Source organism: Athene noctua, chromosome 13 (assembly GCF_965140245.1).
Source record: "Athene noctua chromosome 13, bAthNoc1.hap1.1, whole genome shotgun sequence".
Lineage (NCBI taxonomy): Eukaryota > Metazoa > Chordata > Aves > Strigiformes > Strigidae > Athene > Athene noctua.
The window spans coordinates 22,780,315-22,789,597 of NC_134049.1; the positions used below are offsets into that span (position 1 = coordinate 22,780,315).

The following is a 9,283-nucleotide window of genomic DNA, read 5'->3' on the forward strand; positions in this document are numbered from 1 at the left end:
GAGCCCTGGCAGCCTCCGGGGCTTCTCCCAGAGGTTTGCCTTTGGAAAGGACGCGGCCGTGGCGGCACCGACTCCGTGGCCGCGTAATTACCGGGCCACCCCGGACCGCAGCGAGGCACAGTCCCCGCGCTTCCCTCCTCGCTTGCGCGCGAGGCTCTGCCGCGGCGCCGCGCCCGGCGGGCCCCGTCTCCGTGGTGTGGGCCCCGGCCCCGGTGTGCTCCCAGCCCCGAGCCATGTCCCCTCCTCTGGGTGGTGTGGGCCCTGCTCTGTAGCCCCATCCCTTGGCCGCGGTTGATGGGGGTGTGATTCCCTCCCTGCAGCCCGTCGCCTTCCCAAAGCCCCATCGATTCCCTACCACCCTTTTCCCACAATCCCATCCATTCCCCACGCCCCATGCCCTCCCCACTTCCCCAGGCTGCTTACATACTTTTAATAACACCGACACAGATTCCTTTTCTCTTTTTTTTCTTTTTTTCCTGCGTTTTTTGGGTTTGTTTTGGTGTTGGTTTTTTTTTTCTTGCTTCGGTTTCTCGTCATCGATAAAAACGCCGTCGCTGCCAATGCCAGGAGGGGCGGCCACCGGCCCCGCCAGCCCCCGCAGCTCCTTCTCCACACTGCCACAGGGTCAGGGACACTGGGGGACAGGACGGGGAGGGGACAAGGGACCGCTAAACCTGCCAGGTGCTCGCTGGATGCTTGACGCCTTATGTACAGGGAGGAGCCGCCGGCGTCAGCCCCCGTCTCGGCCCTGCCTGGGAGGCTCCAGACCCGCTCGTCCTTCCCCGGCCTCGCCCGGGGTCTCCGCTTGGCACCCGGGGGGGTCCCGGGGAGGTCCCCACTGCCACTCAGTTTGTGTACACCTGAGTCCCGATCACACGCATGATCTCCTTCTGGATTTTGGGGTCCTGAGTATTGATATTGGCGTCTCCCACTTGGCCATCTTCGTACCTGGAAGGGGAGAAGGGGGGTGACGGGGTGTCCCGGGGGGTCCCACGGGTGCCGGCAAGGTGGGCGCTGCCCGGGACTCACACAAAGAAGAAGCGGGTGCAGACGTGGTCCGAGACGGGGCAGACCCAGATGTTGCCGTGTTTCTGCAGGTCCTTGGAGGTGATGACTGTGGGGGGAAGGGGCTATCGGAGCGGGGTCCACGCTGGGCGCAGCCTGCCGTGGGGACCCTCCCTCCCTCCTCCACCCACCATGCTGAGGCAGGGATGTGGGTCCTGCCCATCCACCCCCACTGTCCCCCCAACCCCCCCTGTGTCCCCACAGACCTTCACAAAGCGCGATGCAGTTCAGGTTGCGGCTCTGGAGGAAGCGGGACTGGATGGAGCGGGTCTGTGGGGAGAGCAGCAGCGTTACCCACCCCGGCCGGGCTCGCCACGCCCCAGCCCCCCTGGATGCCATGTCCCTGTCCCCATCCTCCCCTGGCGCCCCCTGGCCTGTCACCTGGGGGATGGTGTTCATCCGGTTGTACCTCTGCACCAGCTCGTCCTTGGAAGGCATCCGGTGCTGCCCTTTCCCCATCCCTGCAGAGAAGCGAGGCGGTGGCCGTCACCCGGGCAGGGAACACCCCTGGGGTGACGTGGGGGACACATGCCACAGACAGGGATGGCCACGCTGGGTGCTCCCGCCCTGCAGTTGAACCCTGGAAACCCCCCAAAAGTGGGCGCAGCAGCTTTTGGAGCCTAGAAAATGGGGTTTTAATCCCTCGGTGCATCGGAAAGCCCCAACTTGGCTGGGAAGAGGCCGCTGCAGGTGGGACGGATGCGGGCTGCTGCTCGCTCCCGCCCGGCTCCGCTGGGCAGCACGTTCCAAACATCCCTGGGCCCATGCAGGAAGCAAGGGTGGGAGTGCAGGCAGGACTGGGCAGCACAGGCAGCCTCTTACCTGAGTATCCAAAGGAAATACTGGAGATGGGGCTCAGATAGATGCCCTTGCCATAGGCTGCTCCATGCAGCTTGCAGGAAAACACCAGGGTGAGCGAGGCAGGATCACCCCAATGGCTCGGGCACGGTGGTGGAGGCAGCCCAGCCTCTGCAGGCAGCCTGCCTGCATCCCTCCCTGCCTGCCTGCCTGCCCCGGGGAGGGCTGTGGGGCGCGGGGGAGCGTTACCTGCAGTTTGGTGTAGGAAGCGTTGACCAGCCCGTTGCGGAGGATGGAGTGCCAGTTCTCAATGTGAGAGCCGCTGGAAAAAAAATGCGCACACACACCCGCCCCTCATCAGCCCCACTGGAGCTGCCCCACAGCACCTGCTTTGGGGGGCTCCCGCCGACCCCCAGCAACTCACTGGAAAGCAAAGGTGCTGCCGTAGAGTTTCTTGGCAGTGCGGAACCGGGCTTCCTTGGCCGGGGGGCTGCTGAGCAGGAGGAACTGGTGGGAGGTGTGCATGAACTTCAGCTGCTACCAGGGGAAAGGGAGGAGCAAAGGCAGTGCCGGCAGGGAGAGAGGATGGACAGACAGACAGAGATCAGGCACGGCAGCTCGGCCCCTTGGCCGCCCAGGCTTGGGCTGGCCTGAGCTCACGAGGGCCCATGGCAGCCCCCAGCCCCCAATGTCAAATATCCACCATCCTACAGCCCATATCCCGCCCCCCACATCCCACAGACTGCAGAGCCCATCCTAAAGGCTACATCCTACAGCCCAGACCCTTCTATCACCCACCCCATACCCTTCCATCCCTCACCCCACAACCCGCATCCTCCAGCCCACAGCCCGTACCCCACTCCGTGTCCTGCATCCCACACCTTACATGCCACAACCTACATCCTACAGCCCACACCCCATGTCCTGCATCCCTTATCCTACATCCCACACCCCAATCCCATACCCCATGTCCTGCACCCCAAAACCTGCATCCCATATCCTACAGCCTGCATCCTGTATCCCGTATCCTACATTCCCCCTCCGACATCCCTCATCCCACACAACCCACTCCTGACCCTCCATCCCGCACACCGCACCCACACCCCGCCCAGAGCTGGCCAGGCCCCTTACCCTGCTGAGAGGCAGCTTGACAATGTGGGATCTGTTGCTGGAGATTATCCTTAGGAAGAGGAGGAGAAGGAAGAAGAGGAGGAAGAGGAGAAGAAGGAGGAGGAGGAGGAGGAGGAAGAGGAGGAAGAGGGAGGAGAAAGAGGAGAAGGAAGAGGAGGAGGAGGAGAAGCAAGAGGAAGAAGAGGAGAAGGAGAAGGAGGAAGAGGAGGAAGAGAAGGAAGAGGAGAAGGAGGAGGAGGAGGAAGAGGAGGAAGAGGAGGAGAAGGAGAAGGAGGAGGAGGAGGAGGAGGAAGAGGAGGAAGAGGGAGGAGAAAGAGGAGAAGGAAGAGGAGGAGGAGGAAAAAGAGGAGAAGGAGAATAAGGAAGAGGAGGAGGAGGAGGAGGAGAAGCAAGAGGAAGAAGAGGAGAAGGAGAAGGAGGAAGAGGAGGAAGAGAAGGAAGAGGAGAAGGAGGAGGAGGAGGAAGAGGAGGAAGAGGAGGAGAAGGAGGAGGAGGAGGAAGAGAAGAGGAGGAAAAGGAGGAAGATGAGGAAAAGGAGGAGAGGGAGGAGGAGGAGGAGGAGGAAGAGAAGGAGGAAGAGGAGAAGGAGGAGGAGGAGGAAGAGGAGGAGGAGGAGAAGGAAGAGGAGGAGGAGGAGAAGAAGGAGGAAGAAGAGCAGGAGGAGGAGGAGGAGGAGGAGGAAGAGGAGGAAGAGGACAAGAAGGAGGAGGAGGAGGAGAAGGAAGAGGAAGAGGAGGAGGAGGTAGAGAAGGAGGAGGAAGAGAAGGAGGAAGAGGAGAAGGAGGAGGAGGAGGAAGAGGAGGAATACCAGGAAGAGGAGGAAAAGGAGGAGGAGGAAGAGGAGGAGAAGCAGGAGGGTCAGAAAGGGTGGCCCCATGCTCCCCTGGGAGTGGGGCCAACCCAGGAGCCCCAAGAGATCCTGCCCTGAGGCCAGTGAATGGTCACAACCCCCCAGGAGGAAGGGGCTGAGGGGGTTGTGCTGGGGATCCCTGCCTGCCCCCCACCCCCAATGCCCTGTCCCGGGGGATGTGGGGCAATGGGGAGGGGACGTGGGGCAGCAGGAGGGACGTGGGGCAGCAGGAGGGATGTGGGGCAGCAGGAGGGACGTGGGGCAGTGGGAGGGACGTGGGGCAGCAGGAGGGATGTGGGGCAGCAGGAGGGACGTGGGGCAGCAGGAGGGATGTGGGGCAGCAGGAGGGACGTGGGGCAGCAGGAGGGATGTGGGGCAGCAGGAGGGACGTGGGGCAGTGGGAGGGACGTGGGGCAGCAGGAGGGATGTGGGGCAGCGGGAGGGACGTGGGGCAGCAGGAGGGATGTGGGGCAGCAGGAGGGACGTGGGGCAGTGGGAGGGACGTGGGGCAGCAGGAGGGATGTGGGGCAGCAGGAGGGACGTGGGGCAGTGGGAGGGACGTGGGGCAGCAGGAGGGATGTGGGGCAGCAGGAGGGACGTGGGGCAGCAGGATGGGGCCGCAGCACACTCAACCTTACCACTGCAGGAGGGGATGGGCCAGCGGGTCCAGCTTGTCCATCTGCTTCTTGATCTCCAGGTAGGACCCCTGGCAGAGGTGAGAGGGGGTGTTGGGGGGTCCCCTGGCACCCACCCAACCGTGGGCAGATGGAGATCAGCGTCAAAATTCCACCCCCCGGGGAAGGATCCTGCAGCAGGGGTGGGGGGTTGCAGGTGGGGCCAGGCTGGTGTACCTGGGTCATCTCCCGGATGGACATCACGCTGTCCAGGGCCTTCTGCAGCCGCTCGTAGTTCTTCTTCTACACGTGGGGCAGGGAAGAGGTGGCCATCAGAGGGGTCCTCGGGGCTCCCCCCGGCCCCATCTCCCCCCAGTGCTTACCTTGGGGTTGAAGGCAAGCGTTTTGGGGTCGTTGGGGTCCACCACGGAGGGGTAAGGCTCGAAGATGATGCTCTTCCGAGGGGACTCCAGGGCAGCGCGACACATGGCCACCAGCAGGTCCACCACCTTGGGGACAGAGTGTGAGGTGAAGGGACAGCACCCCAAGGGGACGACAGGGTCACGCCGCCACGTGCGCTCCTACCTCAGCGCCCGTGGCCACCTCCTCCGCTGCGCCCGACATGACGCCCAGGGTGTAGAAGGAGAAGACGCAGAGCTCCCGGGTGCACACCGCCGGCTGCAGAGGGGACAGGAGTCGCGGGATGGGTCGGGGATGGTGACACAAGGTGACAGCCCCGTAGCTGCCCGCTCCCTGTCACCACACCTTAAGCATGGAGCCATTCTGGAAGACGTGCTGCTCATCACACACCACGCAGTACTCGTTGAGCGTCGGGATCCGCTGCTCCGCGTACTTCATGATCTGAGGGGTAGGACGGTGGGAGTCAGCCCCCGCGGTGGCCACCGCGCTCAGGAGGATGCTCCAGGCAGCGGGATGGGGCTGAGAGGAACCTGGGGCAGCAGAAACGATGCTCCGGGAAGTGGGACAGGGCTGAGAGGGATGTGGGGCAGCAGGAAGGATGCTCTGGGAAGTGGGATGGGGATGAGTGGGATGTGTGGCCATGGGAAGGATACTCTGGGAAGTATGGCAGGGCTGAGGGGGACGTGGGGCAGCGGAATGGATGCTCCAGGCAGTGGGATGGAGCTGAGAGGGACATGGGGCCATGGGAAGGACGGTCCAGGCAGCGGGATGGGGATGAGAGGGATGTGGGGCAGCAGGAAGGATGCTCTGGGAAGTGGGATGGGGATGAGTGGGACATGGGGCAGCAGAAATGATGCTCTGGGAAGTGGGACAGGGCTGAGAGGGAGGTGGGGCCACGGGAAGGATGCTCTGGGAAGGATGCTCCAGGCAGCAGGATGAGGCTGAGCGGGATGCAGGACACTCACCTGGACGAGGAAGCCGTACTCCAGCGTCGGGACGTTCTTGCAGTGGCCGCCAACCTGCGCCAGAGCCGGAGCAGAGCCAGCTGCGTTATCCCCTTCCCCCCATGCACCCCCACCTCCACACGGCACCGGCAGCCCTGAACACCCCCCTGGCACAGCAGGACCCCCGACATGCCAACACCCTCCTGGGGACACAGCCGCAGCAGGGACGTGGCACCAAGAGGGGGGCAAAACCCTGCAGGACCCCACAGCTGGTGTCCTAGGTCGCCCACGAGCACCCAAGGGTGCTGGAGATAAGGTGCAGGGGAGAAACCCTGCAGGGGCTCCCCCCAAACCAAGGGGGTCCCATCACCCCACGACAAGTGATTCGACCCCCAAGCATCCCCCAGGAATCTGGGAAGGGAAAGGAGAGGAAAGCAAACCCCGAGGCGGGGAGGCACCCACCAGGATGTTGAAGGGGGCGACACCTGCCTGGGTGCTGGCGGGGGGGTAGCCAAAAACCTCCACCTTGGGGTTCTTCACCGTACAGGAGACGGAGCGGTTCATCAGGCGGTTGACACGAGCCTCGGGGATGCCCAGTTTGCCCTTGAGCACCGAATCTTGGATGACGGGGAAGCTGGGAGACCTGCGGGCACAGAATCTCCCTGAGCTCCCCGGTTTGTCACCATCCCCTACTCCCCTGTCACCCAGCGCTGCGTTCACCCCTTTGGCTGTTTCTGGGGAGCAACCTCTACCTCCTTGGGCTCTGGTGGGGAGCAGCAACATCCGAGGGGTGAGAGGGGAAACTGAGGCATGGTGCCAGGTCTCTGGCCACTCAGGGTGGGCAACAGAGGGTTGGTCCCTTGGGGACACTGTCAGGGTCTTACTTGGGGATGGGGGAGAAGATGCTGAGGCCAGCACGAAACTTCTTGATGGTGCCGCTCGTCTTGAACCAACTGTGCCGCTTCTCCTGCTGGGTCTTCAGGAAATCGTTGCTGAGATGTTTCCATTGCTGGGACGTGAACATGCCCAGGATCCTGGCGGAGAGGTGGCATGGGTGCCCGAGCGGGGTGTCGGCACCCATGGGTGCTTCAGTGCCCTCTGAGCCTGGGGGTTGGGTGGTCCGAGCCATCCAGCTCCTCCTCATCCCCACCCAAAGCCAGTGGCGAGCCCGTCACGAGGTTTTGTGGCAGATAAGAGGTGGTGGCATGGGGACATGTGGCACCTGGCCGGTTTTGGGGAAAAACCCTCGGACCACCCCACCCACCACCTTGGATGCCCACTGCGTTTTGGCTCTTACTTCTTCAGCTGCAGACCCAGCCCGAAGCCCTCCTTGTTGGATGGCTGGAAAACCTCAATGGACGGTTCTGAGTGGAGAGAGGGGAGGGTAAGCCAGCAATGCCACCACTGTGCCCATCCCGAGGTCACATGGGGACACCACGTCCTGCCCATCCCCACTCACCAGGGCCATCGAGGTACTGGGAGAGGGAGAAGCGCAGGCGGAGGACGATGGGCTCTGTCCGCAGCACCTTCCACGCTGTCGCCACCTCCTCCTGCCAAGGGAGAGCCACGATTTGGCCCAGCCGTGGGGACCCCCAGCCAGAAAGGGAAATTTGGGGACCTTCCCATATACCAATGCCAGTGGGGGGCACCCCAGGGACTCACATCGAGGAAGCTGATGTTCACGTGTAGGTCAATGTCCACGTCGTCGATGGTCCCGTACTCCCTGAGAAGAAACGTGGCAGGGTGAGGCTGGTGCCGGAACCGCTGTCCCCTGCCCACCGTGTCAAGGTGGGCAGGCTCGGGTGGCGGTGACAGGCACGTGGGCCTCCCCGTGCATCGAGTGTGTGCACCCCTGAGACTGGGATGGCACAGCCAGGTGGCTCAGGGATGGCACGGCCGGGTGACTGGGGGATGGCACAGCTGGGTGCCCCGGGGATGCCACAGCCAGGTGTTTGGGTACGGCACAGTTGGGTGCCCAGGGATGGCGGGGCCGGGTGCGGGGGCTGGCGGGCAGCGGGTGCACCCACCTGACGGCCACGGCATTCTCGCTGTAGATCTCCTTCACAGCCTCGATGTCGGCGTCCAGCTGAGGGTGACGGTACAGGTCAGCGGCACAGGTCCCCTGTGGCACAGCAACCCCCGGCACCATCAGACTCAGAGCCCCCCTGCAGCCTTGTGCTCAGGATTGGGCTCAGGTTGGGGGTCCTTCAGCCCCCCCATGGCACCCATGGGACCCAGCACCCAAAGCACTTACCTGGACGCCGTAGAGGAACTCCTCGGACTCATTGTCCCCGTCGGAGTCATCGTCCGTCCAGTACTGGCCCTTGAGGTCCTGGGGGGCAGAGGGTTGAGGGGAAGCGGATTAGGAGGGGCAGAAGTTTGGGGGGCAGCAGGGATGGGGGGAGAGGGTTGGGGGTAGCAGGTTATAGGGGAGAGGGTTCGGGGGTGGATTGGGGGGAAAGGGGATGGGGGAGAGGGTTGGAGTGGATTGGGGGGGAGTGGGTTGGGGGAGCAGACTAGGGGGAGTGAATTAGGGGTAGAGGGCTAAGGGGGAGCAGACCTGGGGAGCAGAATGGAGGCAGAAGGTTGGGGGGCAGCAGGTTGGGGGAGCTGGTTGTGGGGAGTGGGTTGTGGAGAACGATTTGGAGGGATCAGTTTGGGGGGGTAGTGGGATGGGGGAGCAGGTTGGGGGGAGTAGGATGGGGGCAGCAGGAGCAATTTGGGGGGCACTGGGATGGGGGGCAGCAGGATGGACGAGCATGTCGGGGGGAGTGGGATGGGGGGAGCAGATTAGGGGGGAGCAGGTTGGGGACAGCGGGATGGGGAACAGCAAGATGGGGGAGCAGGATGGTGGCAGTGGGTGGGGGCTGCACACGGAGCCGCCGGGGGGGCCCCGGCCGGTCGCGAGGGGGGGTCTTACCCCGTCAGCCCCGTCCCCCTCCCGTGCCGGGGGACACAGGGACACACGGGGACGCTCGGGGACACACGGGGATGCCGGGGCCCGGCCCCCCTTCCCGCCTCCCGCCCCGAGCAGGCCCCGTCCCGCCGCCCTCCCCGGGCCCCCCATCCCCGCGGCCTGATCGCTCTGCCGGGCCGTGTAGGGGGGTGTCCCCGTCCCCCCCGCGTCCCCCCCGGCCGGTGGGACCCCCTCACCATCTCAGCGGCGGCCGGCCGGGCCTGCCACCGCCTCCATGCTGCCGGGCGGGCGGGCGGCCATCGGGCCTTGACGTCAGGCCCCACCGCGGGCCCCGGCGCCACCGCCGTCACCCGGCAACGCTGCCGCTGACGTCACCCGTGGGGACCCCCACACCCCACGGTACCCTCTGGTACCCCCTGACACCCCCTGGTGCCCCTCGGCAGGGAACTGGGGCCCCCGGAATCGGAGTGGTCATAATGCGGACCCAGGGGGCTGATGGGGCTCCCCAGTGTCCCCAGTACAGGACCCCCGTGGTCCCCGTGGC

General features: G+C 64.5%; 1 protein-coding gene across 4 annotated transcripts; it reads right to left on the reverse strand.

Annotated features, from left to right (window-relative positions):
- Positions 1 to 458: 458 nt before the first annotated feature.
- PARP6 (poly(ADP-ribose) polymerase family member 6) lies at positions 459 to 9,077 on the reverse strand. 4 transcript variants are annotated; one of them, XM_074916813.1, is made up of 22 exons: positions 8,976 to 9,077; positions 8,077 to 8,154; positions 7,850 to 7,944; positions 7,485 to 7,545; positions 7,282 to 7,372; positions 7,120 to 7,186; positions 6,707 to 6,856; positions 6,312 to 6,465; positions 5,844 to 5,897; positions 5,224 to 5,319; positions 5,044 to 5,136; positions 4,842 to 4,967; positions 4,696 to 4,761; positions 4,483 to 4,550; positions 2,995 to 3,043; positions 2,288 to 2,397; positions 2,113 to 2,185; positions 1,888 to 1,957; positions 1,447 to 1,526; positions 1,272 to 1,335; positions 1,030 to 1,114; positions 459 to 948 (listed from the first exon to the last, which is right to left on the reverse strand). In XM_074916813.1, the coding sequence occupies exons 1-22, from the start codon at positions 8,976 to 8,978 to the stop codon at positions 846 to 848; spliced, it is 1,836 nt and encodes a 611-aa protein (XP_074772914.1). In that variant the 5' UTR covers positions 8,979 to 9,077; the 3' UTR covers positions 459 to 845. The 4 variants fall into 4 exon arrangements, 3 of the variants coding, with proteins under 3 accessions (XP_074772914.1, XP_074772913.1, XP_074772911.1); XM_074916812.1 differs by having other exon boundaries at positions 2,288 to 2,400; XM_074916810.1 differs by having other exon boundaries at positions 2,288 to 2,400; positions 6,285 to 6,465.
- Positions 9,078 to 9,283: the final 206 nt, after the last annotated feature.